The following is a 27,071-nucleotide window of genomic DNA, read 5'->3' as shown; positions in this document are numbered from 1 at the left end:
TAGTCTAGTAAGACTCATTCTGAAGCTCTTTAAAAAGTCCAGGTGATGGGGCGCCTGGGTGGCTCAGTGGGTTAAGCCTTTGGCTTAACCAAAGTTAACCCGTTAAGCCTTCGGCTCAGGTCATGATCCCAGAGTCCTGGGATCAGGCCCCGCATCGGCCTCTCTGCTCAGCAGGGAGCCTGCGTCCTCCTCTCTCTCTCTCTGCCTGCCTCTCTACTTGTGATCTCTCCCTCTCTGTCAAATAAATAAATAAAATCTTTTTTTTTAATATTTTATTTATTTATCGGGGGGGGGGAGCGAGCACAGGCAGACAGAATGGCAGGCAGAGGCAGAGGGAGAAGCAGGCTCCCCGCTGAGCAAAGAGCCCGATGTGGGACTCTGGGACTCGATCCCAGGACGCTGGGATCATGACCTGAGCCGAAGGCAACTGCTCAACCAACTGAGCCACCCAGGGGTCCCATAAAATCTTTTTTAAAAAAAAAAAAAGTCCAGGTGAATGAATCGATAATTATTTTATGACTTCCCAGAGTATGAAATAATGTAATAATACTATCAATTATTTGCAACTACTACCACAGACTTCAGTTATCTGTTATATGTGGTATACATAAAGAGCATAAAATAATTTCTGAACTAATAGCTGCTTAAGTATCACATTAAAAAAAAGATTACTCTGTGAAAGCTATTTAGTGAGCAGAAGACAGTATTCTTCATTTTATGGTAAAGATAAAAGAACTATGGGAAAGTGGCCAGGCTTCTGCTAGCATCTCCCAGAAAAACTCTATATATGATGTTCTGCTGAATAGGGCACGCTATCCAAGGACTCTTCTTGCGGGAACCAGTTTCAGCACAGAAGAAAGAGAGTGATTCAACAGCTGACATTTTTCCCAATGTACCTCTTTGATCTGATATTTTCCCGAACAGCACTGAATGCACTAACAAGGTGAGTAAAAGGGAAGATGCTGAGTCAGCCATGACTTTTGAAAATGCCTTTCTAGGAGAGCACCACAACAACACAAATATTGATAGAGCCTCCTCTATTCTAAGTCAGGCTCTGGAAGATTCCAAGTGTCTCTATTCCCTCCTGACTATACAGAAACATATCAAGAGGAAAAAGAAGGCAATAACTCTAGTTTTCTTGAAAGGCTTTAGGAGGCCTGGACCACCAATATTACTCCTAATCCTGGCAAGGAAAGTTTAGTTGTTAATGTTTACTATTTCTTACAGCTAGTAGACAAATTTTAGGTTAATTGTGAAACAAAGTTATACTTTATAACATTTTATATTTATAATGATTTACTTTGTTTACTCTGATAATGTAAAGTAAAAATAATTTATTTTGATAGTGATTACTTTAAAACGTAGTTTCTATGTAGCTACTTTGGCAAAAAGTAGAGATTCTGAAACGCAATCACCCATCCACAGGAACCTAAGTAACTCATGGTGACTTTCCAGTGTTCAATAAACACTGTGCTAGTTACCTAAGCAGCATGTAGAGTTTTTTTGTTTTTGTGTGTTTTTTTGGCTTTTTCTGAAAATTTTATTAAAATATATAGGAAAGGGCTTTATTGTAACTAAAAGTGCCCAAGTATAATAGGTACCATGTTATAACAATAAATATTTACAATATATTTTAGGGAAAAAATGACAACACTCAGATTAAATGAAAAGAAAACATCACATTTTTATCACTTGATATTTCCATTGATTCTTCATGGTCTGCAATTGTAAGAGAATCTCAAATGTTTAGATTTCTATCTATTCCAGGAGATTCGTGTTGAAATTTTTTTTCGCCATTAGAAACCGTGATTCTCTATGGGACCTTTTTAGTTTTGCACGCCGATTTTGGAACCAGATCTGGATTCTGTCTTCCTCTAGATTCAATTTTCGAGCTAAGTCTTCTCTGATGTCAATGCCAGGATAGCAGTTAACTCTAAAGACATTTTCTAACACTTCAATCTGGTTTTGAGTAAAAGCAGTTCTGGGTCTCCGGCCTCGATACCAACTCAGCTCTCTTTTCAACGAAAGTCTTTCTGAGGCTGAGGAGCCACAGGTGTCGGCCCAGGGCCTGTGGGGTTTCATTGAGGGAACACAGTTTTTCTTCTGGTCCAGTCCTAAAATGCTCTCAATGGAAAAGGAGCAGGGCGAGGGTTTGCTTTCCCCAAGCCGAGCACCTTCCGGAAGACTGGGAGCCATCCTCGAGTGGGTTGCCCGGAACGACAGCTCTGGCCTCTCCCTGCCTCTTGGCTGGCTCTGCCCCATGTGTCGCATGTAGAGTTTTTTGAAAGAGTCCTTTATAATGATAACTTTTATCATTAAAAATAATGGCAGAGTAATTAGATCAATTCTCTTGCTTACAATAATTAGACACTGTGGACAAAGATTAAAGGTACCAAAGAGTAATCAAACCAGGCAGAAACTGGGATATGAGCCTCAAAAAAAGAAAACCAAACCATATGAAATGTACATTTACATAGTTTTTTCCCTGAAGGTAGTCCTCGGTCCATGCAGCACTGAGGAACAGAATACAAGCAGAAAATGGGAGTCTTACTGAGCTGAAGAGTCAAAATATCTGGAATTGTCAAAGCAGCTAGAATTTGGAGGAGAAATCCCCCTGGAAAAAACAGAGCCACAGAGCAGATAGCCCTAAAACATGTATATGACTCCACTAAAATCCTTAAATGATTCCTGGCTGTGCATGAACAAGGTATTTAGGAAACCAAAGGAAAGCAAGAGTTGGAACTGGAAGGCTGAAGAACTGAGCATGGTTCTGGGGAGTTAGAAGTTTGAATTCAAGTCCTACTAAATTAGAAGGGTTTGGGGAACACCAGGCTTGACAAGCAACTCACACTTCCCACTGATCCCCCAAGGGGTCATACCTTGAGAGTAAGGACCACATCCCAGGACTAAGACTTAAAATACTGTCAGACTAAAGGCAAAACAGACCTGCCAGAGCAAAGCCTAAAATCAAGCCTTCAAAGGATCAAGGTGATCTTCCAGTGATGCGACGGTCTGTTAGAACAAAACTCACCATTCTTTAGCAGAAGGTAAACACTAAAATGCATCACTCACAATGTCTAGTAAATAACAAAAACTACCATAAATGAGAAGTAAAGGGAAACTATACCCAGAGTCAATAGAAAGAGCTGTTAATACAAACATACCCAAAGACAACCCAGAGGTTAAGAACTGACAGATAGGACTTCACATAACTATAAGTATGTCCTTAAAAATGCATATATTGTAAACTTTACAAATCAAAAACTTACCCTCCCCCAACATTCTAGTGAACTTGAGTTACCCATGATTTTCAATCAAATCGGGATTTGGAATGGTTTATCTTTGAAAGCCTGAGACAAACAACTTGATAGTGATTAATGACAGCCAAACTTAATTATATATTTACACCTCCCATTAGGACAAGGGAGAGAATAAAATGTCTTATCTCTCTGTAGTGAGAGGGCTTTATTAAGATCCGACAACAACTATTTAGGAGCAATAATTGAGTTTTATGCAAGATTATACAGGTTCTCCTTGTCTGGCATCCCAATCTAATCACAGACTGATAGAATACTTAGGCGCCTAACAGTTAGAAAAAACAGCTGAGCTGTATACAATACTAACCTTTTAAAGTACTTATCCTCATCTGTCAATGTGATCTTATCAAGGATTTCTATAATTTCTATAAACAACTATTATATTTTAGCTGAATCAGTAGCATTATGCTCTTTAAACAGATAGTCAGATACCTTCTACCCTAAAACATTTTCCATTAATTCCCGCCCTCCCACCCCTGTAAAAAAGAATTTGGCTTCAACTTTCTTTTCCTAATCCACTAAGCAATCTCATGAACAAAAAGATAATCATATGCCCTGCATGTCTAATGTAATTTTTATAGAACTTATGTTCTAATATCCATTTACCATTAAAATAATATAAAAATATATAAAAATAAGCGGGATTACCTTCTTTCCCTAAGGAAAAAAGCAAAATTGGTGAAGATACACTGAAAGTCCTGCTAAGTAGATGTTATTTTTGCTTAAAATTTTGCTCAATATCTTATGGCATTGTCAGGATGACTGAGTTGGCCTCCTTGATACTGTTCATGCTTTTCCTATATCTACTTTATGTTGACACTAATGTTGCTTTTACCAATGTAGAGAAATATTCTCTTTTTACAAGTTTTGTTGCTCATATTGGTCTCCCAAAAGGACAGTCTGGCCCTTTTTTTTTTTTCCTTACTCTTCCTTCTCAGGGGCTTGTTTCCCTCACACAGGGCTGGAGGACATCTGAGGGACTCACCCAGAACTATATCCATAAGCAACCTATTCCATCAACAATAACAAGCATCCACAGACAGATTTTGGGCAGCTCCATTTTTGTTAGCCATAAAGTGTGTTCCCTGTTCCCTAGCAGTGCTTCTTCCAGAGACCAGAGATAACTCTGTCTCTCTCACTTTGGAGAATTTGAGACTAATGGCCCACAAAACTCCTTTTGCCCAAAAGGGACCCTTAGTGTCCTCTCCTGGTAAAATGCTCAGAGACTAGTCTCTCTTCCTACAGCAGACCACAAATACATAGGCCAACACTTAGAACCTATTTGAAATTCCCCTAATAAGTCACCACATTGAATTATGTTCAGACAGAACTAAAGTACCTCTCCGTATAGTACCACCATACTAAAGGCTGTGTGAAGCAAATAAAATTCTCAGAGGAGAGGACAGTATCTTCTTATTTAAGACACAGATTAAAAGAACATGTGAATGATGAACTCTATTGAGGACCTTTTGCTTCAAGAAAATACTGTTAAGCTCTAGCTACATATCAGGCACTATTTTAGGCACTAACTATACAAAAATATATAGGACAAGGACCTCGAAATCCAATAGGAGAAACAAATACATCCACAAATGATCATAATTTAATGGGTTAACTACCACAAGAGGCCTGGATAGCAGAATAAAACAAGTAACTATGACACTGGGTGCCAAAAAGGGACTGAAGATTTTGGTAGCAAGTTCTAAGGCATTAAAATAAAAGTTCCTCCCCTTTATTATCTCCAACTGTATTACCATTCTGAAAGAAGACTACATCCCATTTTTGTTTTTTGTTTTCCAGCTAGAAAAACTACGTGAGCAGCTCATTATCAGTTAAAAAATAAAAAAAAGTTTTCATTCCCAGTATTACCTTTATTCCAATGCAAGCAACGTACGGTTAAACTTTACCATCATCTGGAGTGCCTGGGTGGCTCAAGGTCCTGGGATCCAGTCCCACATTGCCTCCCCCGTGTCCCCGTGCCAAGCTCCCTGCTCCTGCTTCTCCCTTTGCCTCTGCCTGCTGCTCCCTTTGCTCATGCTCTCTCATTCTCTCTCAGATAAATAAACAAAATCTTAAATTAAAAAAACAACTTTACTGTCATCATAGTTTAAAATATTGTCACTCTGCTCAAGAGCATAGTGATTTTATAAAAATCCTCACCGATGGCATTAAGGAGCTTAGATCCTGAGATGCCTGGGTGGCTCAGTCAGTTAAGCATCTGCCTTCAGGTCAGGGTCCTGATCTGAGACCTTGGGTCTCTGATCTCAGGGTCCCGCTCAGTGGGGAATCTGTTTCTCCATCTGCCTGCTGCTCCCCCTGCTAGTGCGCACTCACATACTCTCTCTCCCCACCCCCGCTCTCACAAATAAATAAATAGTTTTTTTTGTTTGTTTTTTTAAAAGGGAACTTAGATCCTGGTGTCAGAATGGACTTGACTGGAACCAATGTCATATTATATTTATGTTATTCAATTAAATACCCAGAAAAGAAATCAAAACATGTTGGATAAACTCATTTAAAATGCTTATCAAGCAAGTATTGCTACTGAAGCAGAGGATAAGTGTACCCCATGCAAGTGTTAAAGAAAAGTTACATTATCAATCTTATTTCCCATGATCTAAATACAATGAATACATGTTCCTGTCAAAAATTTTCAATTGAAGGATGGCTGAGTGGCTCAGTCGGTTAAATGTCTGAATTTCTCTCAGGTCCTGATCCTAGCGTCCTGGGATCCAGTCCTGCATTGGGCTCCCTGCTCAACAGGGAGCCTGCTTCTCCCTCTACTTCTCTGCTTGTGCACTGGCACTCTCCATCTGACAAATAAAGAAATGAAATCTCTAAAAAAATAAAATTTCAACTGAGCCAGAGCCAGAAGAAAAAAAATACAGTCTGTAGGACACAAAGAGGAGCTATTTATGAGATAATCTCACAGGCCTCCTCAAAGAAACAAAAAATATAGCTAAACTAGGTGTGGGAGAAAAAGAAAAACTGCTCTTGAGAACCAGCCTCTACTGCCTGGTCCTGTTCCATACCCTATTTCTTGTAAGCCCATAAAATGACCTTCACCACAGTACCTGCTCCCCATCTCATCCCTCCTGGTGCATATACATCTTTCTCACGGTCTCTTTTTAGGAGCTGGACTTTTTTACACCAGAAAAATAGTTTCATTTGTAATACTCGCTTACACCAGGCAGAATTAAAGTTAGTAGCTATTGTGGTTTGACTTAAAAACAAGATCATAACTAACATGTTGAGGAGTGATCCTAAGAATGTATTCAATATACATTAGCTAGCCACTCACTGAAAAGTCTTTTTCATAATGAAAAAGATAGTGATAAGACAGGAAGAAGTTCTTGTTCATCAATTATCTGACGCCTACATCGTTCCATCCTCATCCTCCACAAAGACTACATCAGAAAAGGAAGAGAACCAGTAACATTTCACAGAAGTATTGAAAATAGAATTAGTAGAACCAAATCTTGCCCAGGGTTATACTGAGGAAAAATAAAATATATAAAAAGGAAAGAAAAAAAAAAGAGAGAGAGAAAAACTTACTTGCAATATCCTGTGCCATTGTGGTAGGTAACACACACTCCCTCATTTACACAGGGCTCATAGCCATCCCGACACTGCAATGCTAAAAATAAAAAACAAATACACATTAGAAATAAGTCACTAATCATAACCCTCAGACAGCAAAGAAATGTTACCCAATCCAGGTCAATATTCGTTCCCAGATCCAACCTGATCTGGGTTTCCCTTTAGAGCTTTCATCAGGTTTTTTGTTTGTTTATTTTGTTTTGTATTTGTCCTTTGGCTCCTGAGGCCATAGAAGCATGGAAGTTCATCCTAGGAGTCTCTGCCTACAATAACTACTTTACAGTACTGAATGATGCTCTTAATTCTCTGTGCCTCTATCTTCCCAGCTGTTGCATCCCTATCTCCCAATGATACTAAAGAAAAGTAAAGCTCTTAACATCCACGACATGCACAAGCGTCTTGAAATTTGAATACTTCAGATAAGCAATGTAAGGATTCATCAATGAATATTTAGGAAGCCTTGGGTAAATACTATGTCACCACGATACTAAAGAATTACATAAGCCTTCAAGTGAGGTTTCAGAACAGGCCACTTTAATACCTATTCAGAAACATCAACAACATTCATTGAACAAACTGTAATTGAGAGCCTAGCATATACTAGGCACAACATTAGTATCCAGAGGAAAAGAGGAAATGGAATACATAAGAAATGAATACAATATAATCTCTAGCCTTAAGGGATTCACACAAAGATGGGGGAGTAGACCACAAATACTTATTGTAGATAGGGGGGTCAAAGTAAAGAAAATAGAAAGTTAAATATATACAGACAAAACAATAACTCTCAAATTCTTAAACTCCAGTCCTCTTACAAGGTACCTCACTACCACAATCCCTCCCAAAAACAGGCTACTCAGAAATAAATAGCAACAGTAGAAATTTTCATTGATTTCGGCCACAAGAGGAGAAGGGCTCCTAAAGTCTACCACTCACTTGCTAGGTAACTTGATTATTTAGCTTTTAGAGTTAGAATTTTCATCATCAAAATCCTTATCAAGAATCCTAATAACATTTGATGTGGTGGGGGAGGTGCAAGGTTGGGGTACCAGGTGGTGGGTATTATAGAGGTCACGGATTGCATGGAGCACTGGGTGTGGCGAAAAAATAATGAATACTGTTTTTCTGAAAATAAATAAATTAATTTAATTTAAAAAAAAGAATCCTAATATCAGTATGAAAGGCAAGACAGAAAGAAACCTAGTGAAACAACAAAAACCAACATTAAAGTCAATTAACTTTTTCTGTAAGATCTTCAGATGTCCATCTGCTAGACAGTTTGTATACAAATACCTGAAAGCAAAACTGAGAGGTTTCTACCTTTGAGTTTTCTCTAGCCATACCACTCTATGAATAAACTGCTCAATATCACAGGCTCTAGGCCTGACATTCTAGGGTATCAAAATCAGCTTCTTTTCACAGGGGAGCCCAGGCACAAACTGGATACTAGAACAACTCCTCCATTAACATTTACTGCATAAGATGGGTGCCTGGGTGGCTCAGTCAGTTAAGCATCTGCCTTCAGCTCAGGTAATGATCCCAGGGACCTGGGATCAAGTCCCACATCGGGCTCCCTGCTCAGTGGAAAGTCTGCTTCTTCCTCTCCTTCTGCTCCTCCCCCTGCTTATGCTCCCTTTCATGAACATGTGCGTGTGCTCTCTCACTCTCAAATAAATAAATAAAATCTTTTAAAAAATAAAGGGATTTCCTTTAAAAAAAAAAAAAATTACTGCATAAGAACCCTCTATTTGCCCAGTACTGTTACCAAGTATAGAAGCATTTGAGAACATGTTTATAGAAATCTCATCTCTTAAAATAATATTTTTAAAATAGTAATAACCACAGCAGCTAAGACATTGCACTTACTCAATCCCAGATACTATTTTATGCACTCCACATAGACTGACTAAGTCAATGTTCCCTACAACACTGTGAAGCAGTTAATTTCATTAAATGTGTTCCACAAAAAGGCGAAGTGAACTGCTACTGCCAAAAGAGCCAGAATTTGAAACTTAGCAAGTCTGGAACCTAGGAAGTCTGTGGTCCTAACTACAGTGATACACTGCTTCCTACTATCTGACATTTTTCTTCTCAGATGGACAGGATAGGTATTGTTACACCCATTTACTAGAAAGTGAGGGCCAATGAGGTTAGGTAACCTCCTCACACCACTAGCTGTGACATGCTAGGCCTGAGACCCAGGTCTCATCCCAAGTTCAGCCCCATCTCTGACAGCTGCTGGGATCACACAGTCACTAAGCTTCAATCTGAACAGGCAGATTCAGGAAGAGGGTCATCTTGTTGTCCATATCCCACTTCCCTGTAGGGCTCAAATGCTCCCTCTTCCCACACTGATAAGGCCAATGCAACAACTATAATTAAAACAGTTAATGTCAGGTTATTTCCTCCATACCAAAGTTCTCAAACTGCTTTTTTCATTCTCTTTAGACACTTTTATTAGTTTCAATGAGAACTTCCTGACTTTTTTCTATTTGCTTTTTCTCTTTACATAAAAAAGAAAACCTGTCAGTAGGAAAGGAATGTCCTGCAAGCACAGAGCAAGCTAAGCTGAAGCTTTGTCCTCCCCCTGCAGGAATCCTGGCTGAGTAGAATCCAGAAACCTGAAATCCTGTCTCTACCACTAACTAGCTGTACTACTGCAAGTAAAGCACAACTTCATGGGGGCTCAATTTCCCTACCAGTAAACTAAACTTGGGTGAACTAAATGCTTGTGAAGGTCTTCTGTGATCCAACAGTGACACCTCCCTCATTAAAAGTATGTGAATGGCATGCCTGGTACCTGGAGAAATCTATGCAGAAGGACATTAAGGGCCTAGCCACCCATGACTCAGAAAGCCATGGGTGCAAAAAAATTACAGCCTGTTCCTATTAAGTATCCTGGCAAATCATTACAGTGACAGGTTCAGAGAAATACAAACAACCCAAAGTCAATATGTGGCAATCCATCAAGCAAGTAACTTTACAGCCTAGCCTTAGTGAACCAATCAAATTCAGTGACCAAAAAGGAGGTGGGCTTACAGGGCTAATAATTAATGCCATTTGGCTAATCTGTAGGATCACACTACCTTGACCCTTTAACATTTACTAAGCCATGGTGCTCAAAATGTGTATCAGAATCAACTAGAGGATGGGGCGCCTGGGTGGCTCAGTGGGTTGAGCCGCTGCCTTCGGCTCAGGTCATGATCTCAGAGTCCTGGATCGAGCCCCGCAGTGGGCTCTCTGCTCAGCGGGGAGCCTGCTTCCCTCTCTCTCTCTCTGCCTGCCTCTCCATCTACTTGTGATTTCTCTCTGTCAAATAAATAAATAAAATCTTAAAAAAAAAAAAAAAAAAAAAAAAAAAGAATCAACTAGAGGGCTTGCCAGACACCACCCCCACAGTTTCTGATTGAGGAGGTCTAGAAGGGGCCTAGGCATTTGCATTCCTAACAAGTTCCCAGGTGATGCTAATGCCAGAAGTCTGAGGAACCATACTTTGAGAACAACTAAGGCATGAGTGTCCAAGTTATGGAATCCCCTAAGACTATAGAATCCACTGGAGGTTTAGGGTAATCTAGACAGTAATTTATTCCCTGAATTCAAAAGAAAAATAAAGTAAAATCTGAGACTCATGACTTTGCTCAGGGGTATTTCTAAATGAATACCGTAATTATCTGCCATTCAAAGAGAAATTAAAACTTTGATAACTCAAAAAGTTGCAGTGAAACCGGAAAAGAATCTCATTTCTAAATTCAATGTGCTCTTTTTCCAATGTAAAACACTTAAATTTAACAGTGAAATTGAAAGCACCCCTTTATATTTGTAAAGTAAAAAACAAAATGCTCAATCATATCCCATTTAGAGAACAGATGCTTAACTGATATTTTAGTAGACTCAGAGAAATGAGTCACTCACCAAAAAAGTGACTTTTACCCAAAATTTCACCTTAAGCCATAGTGATCACTCAATAAATACCGTTAACTAGAATCAATTTCATATACTGTGTGTGTGTGTGTGTGTGTGTGTGTGTATGTGTGTGTGTGTGTCTGTGTGCATGCTTCCACCCTCCCCAAAAAAGGGGCAAAAACAAAGCGAAGCAGGAGATTTCAATTTTATCACTCCATCAACTTGGCAACGTGACACAAAATTTAGAGAACAATTTCTAATTTTCCCACATTTTCTGTCCAGTATTTTGAGGGCTAACCTTCTAATATTCAGAACATACTTATAAAGCATCTACTCCATGAGGTGTATGTAGGCCCTAATGTCAGGGATTCCATAGTTATCAGAATAAAGTCTCTGTCCCCATGAACCTTCTATTAGAGAAAGATAGAGAGAATACATGAATAAATAACATTCTTTTAGAGAAGGGTAAGTGATAGATTCTGTTGGAAACAGAACCCAGATATGGGAGACAGAGTAATCACAAAGGCCGGAGGTACAGGGACCACCTTTAGATAGGACAACTAGGAAAGGCCTCTCTCAGAAGGTATCTTAGAGCTAAGATTTAAATGAACAAGAATCATGAAGATGTGAGAAAGAGCAATCCCAAACTGAAGAAAGAGCAAGTATCAAGGCCTTGAGATGGGAATGAGACTGGTATTCTAAGTTCATGTAGTTGGGGACTATTAAGCAAGGAGGGGGAGTAAAAGGAGGAAGGAAGGAGTTAGACCCTGGCTTCTGGTCTAAGTGTGAGGATAAATACTGCTCAGCTTTAAGCAAGGAAAATGACACAATTATATTTGTGCTTGGAAACAGTCACAATTGTAGGGGCCCCTGGGTGGTGCAGTCAGTTCAGCATCTGACTCTTGGGCTCAGCTCAGGTCTGATCACAGGGTCTTGAGATCAAGCTCCACATCAGGTTCCACACTCAGCATAGAATCTGCTTGAGATTCTTTCTCCCTCTCCCTCTGCTCTTCCCTGCTGCGCTTGCTCTCTTTCTCACTGAAATAAATAAATCTTTGAAAGCAAAAAAAATAAAGATAGAAAACAGTCACAACTGTAAAATGTTCCAGTAAGTGAAGGCTTTTATTCTTTTTATATAAGCTTATTCAATTTATCCCTTTTTAGCTTAAGTTGAAGACATCTATTTTCTCAGCTCCCCAAAAGTGGTAAGGCTTTTATTCTAATCTCATCCAACCTCCGAGAAGCCCCACTTACAAAGTGTTGGTACAGCACTCTCTAATCTGCATTGGCTTTCAGTTCTTAATTCTCAGAACTTATTCTCAGTTTGGCTTCAGAAGAACCAGCTGAGAGGTCTATGCAGTACCTTCACACAATGGCACGGATGGTACTTCTTCCAGGAACAAGTCATTTCTTCTTCCAGTCTAAACCTTCAGGTTCGCCCTCAAGAACACAGTCCACCTTACCCTCCTGGGACCCTCGCACCATAATAAATGTAGTCTCTTGTTAGAATGGATCACCACTGCACTCAAGTCCATGTCTATCCACATCTCATCTTCCTCAGCTGCCACTTTCCCTCCACCATCAAGGACACTCTATTCATTCCGCCGAGGCCCAGCCCACCTTCTACCTCACCCTCAGGGCCCCTGACTCTTAAAACATTCATAACTCACTCACAGTTTAGCACTTAATTCTATGTTGTCTTCTTTCTCTATTTTTCCATGTTTAAGTTCCTAGATGATAGAAAAATACTTATTTTCTGTATATTTGAGGAAATATCGTTTCAAGCACAGATGCTAAAATCAGGATCTGAGTTTGGAAGGCAGCTATGCTAACCTCTATACCACCAACGCCAGAATCTGAGTTTGGATTCTAGCTCCGTCATTTACTATCTATATCTGTATCCTCTTTCTGTTTTAGTCTCTTCACCTGTAAAATCATCTCTTAGAGCCCTGGTAAGAACTAACTGAATCAATACATTTAAACAACCTCGAATGCCTGATTCATAGTAAGAGCTCAAAAAAGCCTAGCTCACACAGTAGGTACTTAAATTCTTGGTAAGTGAAAGCATGATAAATGATGCCTCTAGGGAAACTTGTTAAATCAATCAAACCCAGTTTGAGCAGACAAATCTGGGAAAATAGAAGAGCCCTAGGCAGTTTAAAATGTACTATCAGTAAGTGGAATAAATTCTTCCCAGTTGCCATCACTAACAGTCTAATAAAAGAAATACTGAATTAGTACTACTACCAAAAAAAATTTTTTTAAAATAATAATAAATCAGCGGTCACTGCCTTTAAAAAAAGCTGTAGCACTGCAGGAATTAGGAGAAGTGACATAGTAAAGGTAAAATAAACATATATATGAGCAAAAATGTCTTTCAATTTAATATGGTTCTATATTTGTTGAAGAACTTACAGTGAGCATGGCCCTCCACTAGGCATTGAATAGAAATCAAACAAAAGTAAAACAATTCCTATCCTTACAGTCCATACAGTGAAATGGAGGGAAGTTAGGGGCAGGGGCAAAGAGAATGTGATTTACCCAAATGAATCCAAGACAAATACAGACAAAATAAAAACTGTTTTTATTAAATACCTTTAGCAAACCCTCTAAATGTCAATTTCAGGACCACTCCAGAAAGAACCTCTAAGAAATACAACCCAAGACCTTGTGTTTAGCACTGTGTAGCTCAGTATAGACAGGGTCCTGGTATTTACTCAAGTTTATTGGTCTCATTTGTCTATAAATACTGCAAACAACAGAATAAGCTGTCATTGATTTTAACCAGTTCTAGTGCCTCAGGAATTAGCCATTTAGGAACTGGCCCAATATCCTGACAGGATGGAATCTTCCTTAAAATTTCATCAAGGCATTTGCCTAGATTTTCCAGGGCTTTTCAGTATCATGCCAGCTACATGTCATTGGTTTAAAAGCCTCCCTTTGTTTTAGAAATCTCTAACATGAGTAATTAAGTCTGCACCCCAGCCAGCTGTAATCTGAGCAGCCTTCAATGTGTTTCACTTGTTGCATTAACATGTAATCAGTGTAAAGTGGCATTACTTGTTGCTTTGTAGCCTCTTCAAATAAGCCTCTGTCTGTTGTCTATCTCACATGATTTTTTTTCCCCATATCCTGTTCTGTTGGTCTGCAGTGTGATATCTGTGTTCATATGCACTGCTCACTCAAAAGACATTTTAATATGTTCAATGGGTGGGGTTCCTAAAATATATGAAGAACTGGCATACAGGGCCCTTTTAATTTTCTCTTTAACGTTTATGCAAATTTCGAGTAGCAGCATTTGAGAGAGAAGAAGCCTGAGTTTACGCCCTAGGACCTTGGCTACAGCTGGCTGCTGTTGCTTCAGGCACATGGTGTCTGGAAGAAGGTCAGTAAAATGAACAAAGCAGTTTTTTAAAATGACTGCTTGCATTATTACCAAAAGTAAGAAAATTGAGGGCAGACAGTGAGACATCAGGGATTTGCAATAATTCTCATAGCACCCTGTGATTTCAAACAACAAACTTCCACTAAATTTTTTATTCCATTTTTTGGAATCAAGCCATAAAACAAAAAAATCCAAACAAACAGAAGTGCAGAAGCTTCAAATCCCAAGTGGTATATTTAAATAAAAACAAAGTAGAGAAACATCTGTCTTCCTCCTTGAAGTTCGTCTTGATTAAAAAGCAAATAAATGCAACAAGGGAGATACCAATTTTACTTTCCTGACAGTGTTACAAGCATTTCTCTGTCTTTTACAGACATCATTTACTAGAAAATGTGTTTCCTTCTTAAGAGATGCTAATATCAGACCCACAGAGATTAAGGCTTAGGCTACAGAGTTCATAATATTACTACTTTTCAAAAACAGGTATATCTTGACTAAAGAAAATATAACCAACAAAAAATGAAGTTATAGATAACATAAGGGTGTTTTTGACATTACTAGAATTTTTGTTTTATAAAGATATTTGTCCTAGTGAGTTGACGAGCCTGTAATAATCTTTGATTTAAAAAATTCCAACTTTCTATTTTATACTACTGGATTTATTTATTACAAAGAGCAAAATTCACCAATATTTGCTGTGCTCTACTGACATATACTATACACTGTGTTATTTCCTTCATTTTTTTGTCTTGCAGACTGCAGAAAAGTTTTGACTTAAATAAAATGAAAAGTTATAAAACATATTTACTAATTGGATGTGGTGGGTGCCTGGGTGGCTCAGTTGGTTAAGCGACTGCCTTTGGCTCAGGTCATGATCCCTGAGTCCTGGGACTGAGTCTCACATCTGGCTCCCTGCTCAGCAGGGAGTCTACTTCTCCCTCTGACCTTCTCTCTCTCAAATAAATAAATTCTTTAAAAATCAATCAATCAGACGTGGCATATCTGTCAATGATCATCTCTACATATATGACATTCTTTCACTTGGAAAATACTTTCCCTCTCTTTCTTCCTTATCCATCTCACTTACTCCTACCTACATTTCAAATCATAGATAAAACATTACCTTCTTTAAGAAGCCCTCAGACACCCTCCAGTCTGATAATACCTCATGTAGGTATTATTCTCATTACATCCCAGGCAGATTTAATAGAAGTGCTGGCTCACCTATCTCTCACCCCTATCTCTCACCCCTATCTCTGCGCAAATTCTCTAAAGACGATGACCATGATTGGCTCATCCTCGTATACCCAGGACCTAGCACAGCACATGGACCCATAGCAGATATAGTCCATACTCATAAGATATTCATTCAATGAATATCTTTAACACAAAAATGTATGGACAAAGTCAACAACCATTTTATGTGTTTAGAATTTTCTAAGGCTTCAATTTTAATAAGCATAGTGATACCCAAATGTGACTGTGTCTAACAATTCTGATTTCATTTTGTATAAGCATTAGAAAAGTAAAATAAGAAGGAAAAAATGGTGCAAATTTCCTGCCCTTTAACGGGGATGAGAAGTTGAGAAAGTGGAACTATACTTTTCTAATCTTCACAAAACTGAAACATATTTGGAAATTCCTGCCTTAAAATTTGTATAAAGATATACACTCCCCCACTCTTCCCCATGAATCTTTTTTTTTTTTTTAAGATTTTATTTATTTATTTGTCATAGAGAGAGAAGCGAAAGCAAGCACAGGCAGACAGAGTGGCAGGCAGAGGCAGAGGGAGAAGCAGGCTCCCCGCCAAGCAAGGAGACCAATGTGGGACTCGATCCCAGGACGCTGGGATCATGACCTGAGCCGAAGGCAGCCGCTTAACCAACTGAGCCACCCAGGCGTCCCCTTCCCCATGAATCTTAAGCTGTGGTATTATGGTTAGGAATTGATTTAGATGGGTTGAACAGAAGCCAAAATAATTTATATCTAAATGGCAAATGCAGAAAACACAGTAATAAAAATTTCAAGTGAATGGTAAGCTAAGATCATATGTTTCCATTATATAGTACCATTCTCCCCAAGAGTAGATTCACTGACACACATCCATCAAAAAATATGCACCCCCCAAAAAAAAAGTGCCAATCTGACCCAAAGTAGCCCCAATGTACTTCTTCACTATTAAGTATATATTTTGTAAAATGACACTGACCAAAAGAAATTACAACACTTTTACAGCCAAAAGGTTCAAAATCTCAGTATAACAAAACCCAAGATGGAAGAAGCTATATCGGATCTAGAAGTTAAATTATTCTCTATGAAGAAGTCAAATTATTCTCTATGTATAGTGGTCAAAAAAGGCCAATCTGAGGTGATACTCTATTGTCTTCTACCTTCTATTATCTCCTTTATGATCTATATCTGTTCTGTTATCAGAAACAAATTCTGTCACCAATTTCCTGTGCTTTTAGTAAATGCTCCCTTTTTAAAGCTTTTTAAAGACAATTTTGTTAAGTACAGCTTCATTTTTTTTTAAAGCTCTTAATTTTAAATACATGCTTTTAAGTACCCTTGCTGGAAAAGAATTTTATAAATATATATAATCTTCTTGCTACTCACCCAAAGAAAACAAAGTGTTCTTTTAGCTTAAATTGTTCAGAGAACTTTTTAAATGGAGTAGACAATTTCTATTATTAATCTAGAGGTGAACCCCCAAAAGAATAAGGGACAAAATTATGTTAAAAATAAAAATGGAAAAACCTAAAATTGTTACATTATATAAAATCAAGGAATTACGGAGGGCATATAATATAATGGGCTCTGGGTATTATGTGCAACTGATGTATCACTGAACTCTACCTCTGAAACTAAAAATACACTATATGTTAATTAATTGAATTTAAATAAAATAAAATCTTAAATAAGTAATAAATAAAAAAATAAAATAAAATCAAGGAGACTTCCCAAAACCAACTGGGAAAAATCCAGAGAACAGTCCCAGATTTTTCCATGAATATCCTTCCCCACGTCCTTTTTTTTTTTTTTTCCCCCAAAAAACTATGATTGTAGCAATGAAGGCTAGTCTCAAGAATCGGGTCACCAGAACCCCACAAAATGTTATTGTATGACCAAAAAATCTGAGTCCAGCATAAAGCACCACTCCATTATATCTAACTGTTCTGAAGACAGGGCTTACAGAAACTAAGGTCCTAACACTTGGGTTATTTCTGTATTATTATCTGGGTGACAGAGGTTCTATACCTTCAGCCAAAACCAAACCCTACTCACCTGTAGAAAATACTCAATACAAAACTCACATCACTGAGAACTGGGGTTTTTTTTAAATTAATTAATTTTTTTTTTTATCATGTTCCACTGAGAACTGTTTAAACTCAAGAGTTCAAAAGGCCCTGAACCCTGGGCTTATAACCCAGAATACTCTGGATAAAACACAGCATTGTGAGGAAAATGTCTAAATCTGGAAATGGTAAATGCATACTGTTCCCATTTCCAGAGAACATGTCTGGGACAACCACCCTGGAATAAAAGGTAGACACTAGGAAAATATCAAATCTTTATTAACTACTGAGGGAAGAAAACATGTAATATAGCTCCAAACTTTCATTTTTATTTAGTTTTGTTTTCAATTGCTCCCTTCTTCTCACTTGTTTCTTCAAACACAGATCAGTGCTAACTCACATCAACAGAACGTGGGTCCCAGGGTCAATAGAAAAAAGTAATAATGTACACTTAAAGATATTTGATGAATAGCTGATAATTTCAATGTTTAATCAAGTCTTCTTTAAAATTCCTTTCCTCTAAGACTACTCAGATTTCTATAGAGTTGTTAACAGTCATTTTAAAACAAACAAACAAACAAACAGCCCCACAAACTGATTTGCAACCAGGCACAGCCATCCTTGCTCGTCCATGACCATATCAGAGTTTAAGCTTTCCATGTTTGTGTTTTTTGAAACAGGAAGGAAATCTAGGTTTCTCCATTTGCAGTAATATCCAATTTGGCAAATCCAAAATTTATGTTGCCTTTGACGAAGGTTTTCTTAGTTCCAGAGAGGCCTAGAGCTTCAGTCTAGAGTTCTCAGAAAGAGCTATAAAAATAATCTAAACCTCAACATATTAAATTAAAATGGGGGTGGGATCCTAGAAGGAGTATTGGCTTTCTTGAGCCCAGTCTTCCCCAACTCCCCAAAAATGAGTCATAAATTCCTAGAGGAATTAAAAAAAAAAAAAAAGCAGATGCCCTAAACTACCACCCATTTTATCCACCTTGCTGCCAACTCCTCCTGTCTGGCAGTCCAAGTGGGTTCTAATAAAGACAGATTTTGGACTCAGTAACACCAATACCATGTCTGTTCTACCTAGATTCAACCTATGTAACGCTAGGCATATGGTAAATGTTTGGGAAATGTTTTCAAAGCCAGACTGTTGAAGGATCAGGTCAGTTTTCTATCTCCCTCCAACAGAACATAAACAAGTTCCTAATTTCCCATAAAGGAAGACAAAAATAAAATCTGCAAAATGATAGTTTATTCTAGATATCTAAGGTCATAAAGACCTGGCAGAGCAGATATTTTCATCTCTTTTGCTTATCACTCTTAAAATACTCTCTTCAGTAAAAATTCATGAGAATGATACTCATGTAGAATAAGACATGAGAGTGATACTCATGTAGAATAAGAGGGATTTAGAAAGGGAGTTTTACCAGTTACACCACTCCAGGCCCAGTAGGAAATGTCCTTCCCACCATCACCTCATCACATTAACAGGATTAAATCCTTTGGAAAACCAGTATTAAAGCAAGTAACCCTGAGTTCAAGCAAAGGGACAAAGGATTTAGCTAACGTGGTTATTAGTGTAGTGCTGGTGATTAAATAACATTTCTCCTCCTCCCCACCAAAGCACACATTACCTCATCGAAAATATGAAAAGTAAGGCATTGTAATCATTTTGGCTATAAGCCTAAATAAAAGTTATCATAGAAAGTCTCAAATACTTTAAGTTTCATATTAAAAATGTCAAGTGAATCAAGTATCCTCATCCTCATGTGATCTGGTTTTGAGTTAAGTAGAAAAAGTTTATAAATACGTACACAGTGGGCTTCTGTATGTGCTCTTCCAACTCCACTGAAAATAACCCCAAATCAGCAACCTTCCTACCATACAATATCTTACCCTCAGGGAGTAACTAATGATGTGCCTTCAGAAAGCAGTCAGTCACATCCTAGGCCAGTTGGCTGGTCAGTGTCCTTCCACTGCAATGAGAGCAACAAGCTCTCTGCGTAAAGATGGGAATTGGTATTGACTTGGCAACGTGTATTTAGGATTAACGGCTCAGCTTCTCATGGGCAGGGATTTTTAGCTGATTTCCATCTATGCTGCCCCACCAAAACCTACAAGTATTCTAAGACCAATGTGAACACTGACCAAACAAATCAGAACCTCAGCTCCCAACTCACTTTTCTCACCCCTGAGAAGTCTGACCAAAGGCAATGCTACAAGAAAAATACCTTCATAGTTTATAAAACATTTTCATACAAATGATTTTATTTGATCCCCACAACAACCCTGTAAGGCATGCAAATTGGTATTAGCACCATTTACAACAGAGGAAACTGCAACTCAAAGAAATAAGGAACTTGCCCCAAATCATTCAAATCAAGATGGCCAAACCTGCCCCAGAACACAAGTCCTTTACCTACCAGTCCAGCCTCCTTCCACTCACATCTGCTGAAATGCAGTCAGAAAAACTTGATGTCCAACCAAACCTGTAAACCTCCATAACAGAATATTCTCATGCAGATAAGCACCCACATACCAGCTACGTACATAAAAAGCATTTATGCCAAAGACCAGCTAACGGCCACATGCTTGCCAAAAATCAAAACAAGGCTAAGTTCCTAGGATAAGAGGGGCCACCAATGATGTATTTCAGAACCACTCTTCATGCACATGCTCTAACAAGTACATTCAATAGTATCACTCCTACCTCCACAACAAAAGAACCTCACTTTTGAAAACTTGCCAACTCTAGGATTCAATATACTGCTATGTACTATTTCTCAGGAAAAACACAAAAACAAACTATCTTATGAGGTAAAAGAATGGGAACAACTGTACAGAGTTCTTCATTTGAAAAATTATAATTAGATACCACAGTAGCATCAAAAAGCAAAAGGAAATTATGAACCAGGTCATAAGAAGGAACACACCTTATGTTGACAAGATTTTACTCTTAAGAACAGTGACCCTATTAAAAGTAGGCAACCCATCATAATTTGATCAAGCTATCCATAAATCAACTGATCAGAAATAAATTCCTCCAAACAACAACACATCTGCAATTAAGTTAGTGAGAAGGGAACCTCTAAACAGAAAAAGTGTGGCCTGCTAGTCAGAGAAGGCATGTAATAACTAATGTGGTAAACCAAGAATGCCATAAGAGACAGAATATTTTCTTCATCTGGTATGCTTCTCTCCCAATTAAAGAAAATCAACTGAGAGGGGGAAAAAGACAAAAACTCACCTTCCCAAACCAACAAATAAACTATCCAGACACATACCGTTAATCACATTGGATCCTATTTGAGGAAACCTCAAACAGCGCACAGCAATATTTTTCCACAAGTCTCAGAATACCAGACTCTTGTCTTCCAAAAAGTCAGAAGGATAAATTTCATCATTACAGTTTGGTATAATGTTTCATAAAATACCACCCTACTTCATGCCCATACCACTAAAAAACTTAGAAAAATAATGACATGTTAAAATAAATTATTTTTCTGTTCCTCTTATGACTTTTTTAAAGGATACCTGACACTATATACCAACCCTCGTTCATGAATTTGTAGATGAATCTGAAATAAAACTTTAATATACAATTGGTCTTTAATAAATAATATACTTCCCATAAATAAATACTCCATCAAAATTCAGAAAATCTAATGATACAAAACTAAGGAGAAAATGGATTTTTGAAAAATGCGGGCAAAGAAAACCAGCTATAATTGAGAAAGAAAGGAAATGGTCAACTTCTTTTTTTTGCATATAAGCCCTACTTCTGAAACAAGAGCTGTCTTTGCTCAGCTGGAGGAAAACCACAGGACTTGGAATAACTCACTTAATGTACTGTCCCTCCTTATGTTAAAATGACACTGTTGACTCACCCTCAGTAGGACATGTGCTTGGTTTAACTCGTTTTTCCAGTAACAGTAATGAACCAAGCTGCTCTATTATTGTAATGATTTGCATCCTCACAACCGAAAAAATATTTGGAAACATCTATATCTATAGAATACATGTCCCTGAGTTTGTCTTGCTCTCCTGTGTAGCCAAAATGAGTTAGATCCCGCTCTCTAATTTCCTCTGCAGTCTCTCCACAAATGATGGCCAGTGTTACTCCTTTTTACTTCATTACAAAAATGGAATTTCTTCTAATTGCCAAAATAATCGTTCACTGCATTTACTCAGTGTATCTTTGTCTTAGCTAATCCCCACAGTCCTTAGCTTCCAAATTCTGAAATGAAATGAACTAATTCATTTCCTTTACTTCTGATTACAAGTCCTGCTCAGCTTTGGGTGACACTGTAGAAGGCCTACAGCAAACCAACAACCACTGCATAGCACCAGTACACTCACCAGCAGCTCCATAGCAAAGTGCAGCACACTGTCCATTCTACTGTTCTGTCATGTCTAGTGTGCTCTCCAGTGGAAGGAATTTTTTTAAAAATCAGCAAACATTTCCTAAGCCCTAATCTGGAGTATGAGGTTTATCACTATGATGGTGGGGAGGGAATTCCGTCTTAATGACATCAAACAAGGGTTTTGTACCAACAGAGACCAAGAAAGGGAAAGTTGTGGGGTGCCTAACAGGTTACATCCATGGAGCATAAGACTCTTCAACTACAAGTCATGAGTTTGAGCCCCATGCCAGGAATAGAGTTTACTTTAAAAAACAATAACAAAAATTTTAATTGGGAAAAAAAAAAAAAAGGGAGGTGTGTATTTATTTTCCTTAGATCAAAACCAGCATTCTTTCTCCAGGAGAGATTCAACTTCACTCATGTACATCCTTCATTCTTACATAATCCACTCTGGAAAGATAGCCCCCCTTTTTTTCAATTCAACTAGCCAACTTAGAGTACATCATTAGTTTCAGACGTACTGTTCAATAATTTACCAGTTGCATGTAACACCCAGTACTCATCACATCACACGCCCTCCTTAATGTCCATCAGCTAAAGATAGCCTTTTAATTCAAATTTTACATTCAATGGGGCACCTGGGTGGCTCAAAGGGTTAAGCCTCTGCCTTCAGCTCAGGTCATGATCCCAGGGTCCTGGGATCAAGCCCCTCATCTCATCGCATCTCATTGTATCAGGCTCTCTGCTCAGCAGGGAGCCTGCTTCCCACCCCAACCCCTGCCTGCTTCTCTGCCTACTTGTGATCTCTGTCTGTCAAATAAATAAAATCTTAAAAAAAAAAAAATTTACATTCAAAAACTATTTTGTAGAGAGACATTAGAAATATTGAGAATAAAAAATCTATTTAATGGAAGAACCAACATCTTTGATATTAAACTCTTCTGTAGACCAGTGGTCTACAAAATGAGATGTGTGTATCCCAGAAGTAGAGGGGTGAGAGACTATTCCATGGGGCACCAGAAGCACTTTAAGACTGTCTAAAAAAGCATGTAATTAAGCTTTACTAAGAGTTAATATATGCATGTATGGTTTAATAGCTGTACATGTATATAATTTGAAAATATTTATCTAGTGGGAGGAGGGAGTCCATGCTCAAAAAAACTGCTTCTCTTGGGGCATACATTTTATTAAAAGTTTGGAGGTTCTCACCTTACTCCTGCATTTCACAAACTAGGACACACATAGCCCTGAGGGTATATAGCATTTGAGGAAAAATGCAAAGAACCTGGAGAAAACACATGTTCCTGGTGCCTCTAGTTCATTCCCAATAGGGTAAGTGACAGTCACTCTTTCCTGTGAACAGGTGCTTCAGAAGACAACACTGGTGAACATGTCTTAGAATGAAAGGGGCCACAGACTGATAACCTAAGTACCTGCCTGCTTCCTCTCATCTAGCCATCTGACCAAAGGCCAAGCACCTCATACCTCCAGGCCTTTCAGGCTCCTTCTCACTTGAATTTTATGATTCACAAGTTAAGGTTTTCATCCCCTCCGTATCTACTTCTACATGTCATTCTTTTAACAAGAATGTATTAGCCTCTCCTCCCCACCAATCTCCATCCCTGCCTCCCTCCTGATGAGGCCCTAACTTTGCATTTCCTCAGCTTCTATGGACCACTGGTATGATACTAAAGAGTTCTTGCTGGAAAGATTTGTAAGCATTCTCACATTATTTCCAAGTGTCTTCCATTACTTCTGGAGAGACTGTAAGCCCCTTGGTATAAATTGTTGGGGCAGCATTCTCTAGAGGGACTGACGTATATCACCACCGGATCATGCTGACAATCCACAGCCCAGCCCCTGATGCAAATCAGCAATGTACTGATGTAAGGGGGAAAGTATTGGGAACCTAAATTACCCGCATAATGAAAGTATATAGTCTAGGGAAAAGGAAGGAAGGCAGGCACGGAGGGAGGGAGGAAGGAAGAAAAGCAAGCAAGCAAGTAAGCTAGCTGAAACCATGCCTAGGTAAGCCAGGCTATAAGGAAAGTAGCCCTGAACTCGACAAGAACAAAATGAGGAACTGGGGACAGCATAGAGAAGTGTTAACTCATGCTGGTAGGATGCCCCCTCTCACTCCAAACCACTGAGTTCATGTCCCAGCCAAGGCCACCCTGCAAAATAATTAGTAATTATGCAAGTTAACATATGAAACACACTTAGAGCCCGTATTATTAGTTAATATCATTACCCTCATTTTACCAAGTATACTAGAACTAACAGGAGAAATGTCACATCTTCATCTGCAGGCTTTGGGGGTTTCATGGCAGAATTTTTACCTACCCAGAACAGACAGACATTCAACTTCCCTTTTCAGGTTTTGTCAACATCTCTAAAGGTTCGATGGCATATTTCCATCACGTGAAAAGATAAGACTCAATTCCCAGGCAATACAGTGCACTTTTAAGGAAGCAGCATGATGTGAGAAAGGAAGCAGTGAACCAGGGGCTAAAAACTCAAACATCTTGTCTTGGTATTACCGCTGACTATTCTGTAACTTTGAAAGATTATTTTCCTAAGGCTTAAATTTTCTAATCTTTTTTTAAAAATGATGACCTAAGGTCTGACAGCCAATGAAGCATTAGTTTGTAAACACTTTTTTACTGTGATCTAAAGTAAGAAATACATTTTAAGTCTGAACTCAATATTCACACATATACATACACAGAAAAAAAAGAAAATCTTAAGAAGCAATGCTTATCCTATGTGATATTTTCTATTCAGTTCCAATTTCCCCCCAAAGTACTGAGACTTACCAAATTGGTTTCATGCCCCACTAGTGGTCACAATTTGCAGTTTAAAAACCTTAAACTGCGGCATAGTAATAAAGAGTATGGCCTTGCAACCAGACAGACCACCTAGCTGTATAATCTTGGGTGAGCTACCAACACTTTCAAAATTCATCTTCTAAAATGAGATGGGAACACCAGGGTTGTTCTAAAAATTAAATGGGATAATAAATGTAAAGTACTTAACTACACTGTTTCTAAGCTAGAACAAGTACTCAATAAAAAGTTCTGGTGATGATTAGTAATATTGATGTCATTATTATTAAATTCAAAGATTCCAAAAGAAAGCAAAATAAGTAGAATGAGGCTAAGAAAAGGAACAGGCTCATCTGCAAGCATCAGTAAGCAGCAGGACTGATATTAAGTAAATCCCAGCCTATGCTCACTGAAGTTCCACAAAGCGATTTTTGTGTGCTTTCTTCAGAATATCCCCTAACAACTATAACAGTGGCTGGCACAGGACACTCACAAATTTGTTGCATGAATTAATTAATACATCTGGAAGCTCACCTCTGTGCACTGGAAGGGCTCTGAAAAGATCCCAGCTAAGCCTGCATAGCTCTCTTTACCCCAAAAGTCAAAAATCTGATGTTCCTCTAAGCCAATGGTTCTCAAAGTACAATTCCTAAAACAGCGACAGCAGCAGCATCTGGGAACTTGTCAGAAATGCAAATTATCAGGTCCCACTGAAGGCCTACAGAATCAGAAACTCGAGGGGTAGGCCCTGAGCCCAGGAATCTGTGTTCTAATAAACCTTCCAAATACTCACTCAACTTTGAAAACCACTATTTCAAACTGTGATGACTTGGAACCTTATAGCAATCCCAGAGAGCTACATGTGCAACCAAAGGGACTCCTGCAAAGTTCATTAGTCATAGGAACGAGTTACTCATCTAGTTCAACCAGAACTCTTTAGAACCAGCTACAACCTCCAAGGAAATCCCCAAGAATGGCTTCTCCTCTTTTGCTTCTCCTCAGCTCACCACCAGGAGCCTAAACTAGACAAAACAAAACAAAACAAAACAAAAACTTTGAAACAACTACTTTAACATTCAGCACAAAGCCTAATTCTTAGAAGGCATACAAAACCTATTCCTTTACATGTTCTCTTACCCCAAAGCACATTCCCTGGGCTTACACTGGACCACAGGCTCAGGGTGATTTCTGAAAAATGTACATTTGTTCTCAAAAGGTAAAGCTAGTCTGCAGAGCAACCCTGGCACCGAAGTTGTATGGTACTATTCTACCAACACTCATCTTGCATTTGGCCGCTTGCCGAAATCAATGAGCACTAGTTAAGCATCCATTTTGTGCACAAACACATGCTTCAGAAAGAAGGTAATCAAATATGAAAACTCCAAAATTAAAGTTTATAATGTGTTAGTAAATCAAATAACACATTTGTACCACTAAATTGAATCTGTTCCTTCAGAAAGTCATGGATAAGCTCCCTAATTTCTATAAAACCTTAATTTTCCCAAAGGTACCTGAGAAGCCCTGCAGTGCCATCAGACTCAGAAATACTAAGATTTAGAGATAACACAATGATTTCCTATCAAAAGGCTGGAAAATATAACTATCCCACTCTGGAAAGGAGTGCTAACATACCTTCCAAAGACTAGTAAGTACCTTTTAAAAATCGAAAAGTTCCGTAACTCTGCCAATAAAATAATGATCCAGTTATACACCAAGGAACAGAAAGAAGACCTGGCTTGATTCTCCAGCCAGCCCTGGTACTTGACAGCGTGACTTTCAAATGGGTCCCAGAGGGTCTCTGTCGCAGTCTCCAGAAATGAACACATGGTCTTATAAAAGATATAATGCCCTTGAAAGTGCTTAGAAACATATTAGATATTATCTTCCCAACATGCAAATATATTCCTGTGAACCAATTCCTTCCCTCCCACTTACAGTGACCAAAATGATTTATATTAGAAAGCACTCATAAGTGGTTTGACAGCAGTTGTAACAAAAATGTAAACTAGTAAAGATACTGAATGTCTCTGTACACATAAAGCAGCATGAAGCCAGAGACATGAAGGCTTTCAAATGACAAAGAAATGGATTAGAAAAATTACCCAGATACACTGGCCCTTCATGTTTTTGGCAAAAATTTTTTCTAGAAAGGTATGATATTTAAGGAGGAAAATGAATGACAAATGAGAAATAACATGAGAGATTTCAAAACTTCACGAAAGGATATGTTTAAAGAGAAGTTTGGGAACAAAGCATTAGGGAGGGCTATGCTTTTGTCAGATCTGACTTACCCTTTGCTATGGGTATACTGTCTTTTCATGTGGCCCCAAAAAACAGTTGAGCCATTATTGTTGTTGATAATGACGAGCAGATGCTGATGGGAT

The 27,071-nt window shown here is 38.4% G+C and overlaps 2 protein-coding genes across 7 annotated transcripts in view; both read right to left on the bottom strand.

Moving 5' to 3' along the window:
- NOTCH2 (notch receptor 2) overlaps window positions 1–27,071 on the bottom strand; it is a 199,007-nt gene that overhangs the window by 123,225 nt on the left and 48,711 nt on the right. For all 6 annotated transcript variants that reach the window (XM_045081842.1, XM_045081844.1, XM_045081847.1 and 3 more), the window contains one exon: window positions 6,873–6,954. In XM_045081842.1, the coding sequence (XP_044937777.1) occupies window positions 6,873–6,954 (82 nt within the window). The remainder of the gene's footprint in view (window positions 1–6,872; window positions 6,955–27,071) is intronic.
- LOC123392531 (homeobox expressed in ES cells 1-like) lies at window positions 1,552–2,292 on the bottom strand. Its single transcript, XM_045081849.1, has one exon. The coding sequence runs from the start codon at window positions 2,269–2,271 to the stop codon at window positions 1,759–1,761; it is 513 nt and encodes a 170-aa protein (XP_044937784.1). The 5' UTR covers window positions 2,272–2,292; the 3' UTR covers window positions 1,552–1,758.

This window comes from Mustela putorius, unplaced genomic scaffold, assembly GCF_011764305.1.
Source record: "Mustela putorius furo isolate JIRA1106 unplaced genomic scaffold, ASM1176430v1.1 tig00000585_pilon_pilon_pilon, whole genome shotgun sequence".
Classification (NCBI taxonomy): domain Eukaryota; kingdom Metazoa; phylum Chordata; class Mammalia; order Carnivora; family Mustelidae; genus Mustela; species Mustela putorius.
This window is presented reverse-complemented; position numbering and strand designations above follow the sequence as displayed.

What these genes read in the sequence shown, in the direction of transcription:
- LOC123392531 (XM_045081849.1), bottom strand. Translation starts at nt 2,271, where the DNA reads ATGCGACACATGGGGCAGAGCCAGCCAAGAGGCAGGGAGAGGCCAGAG.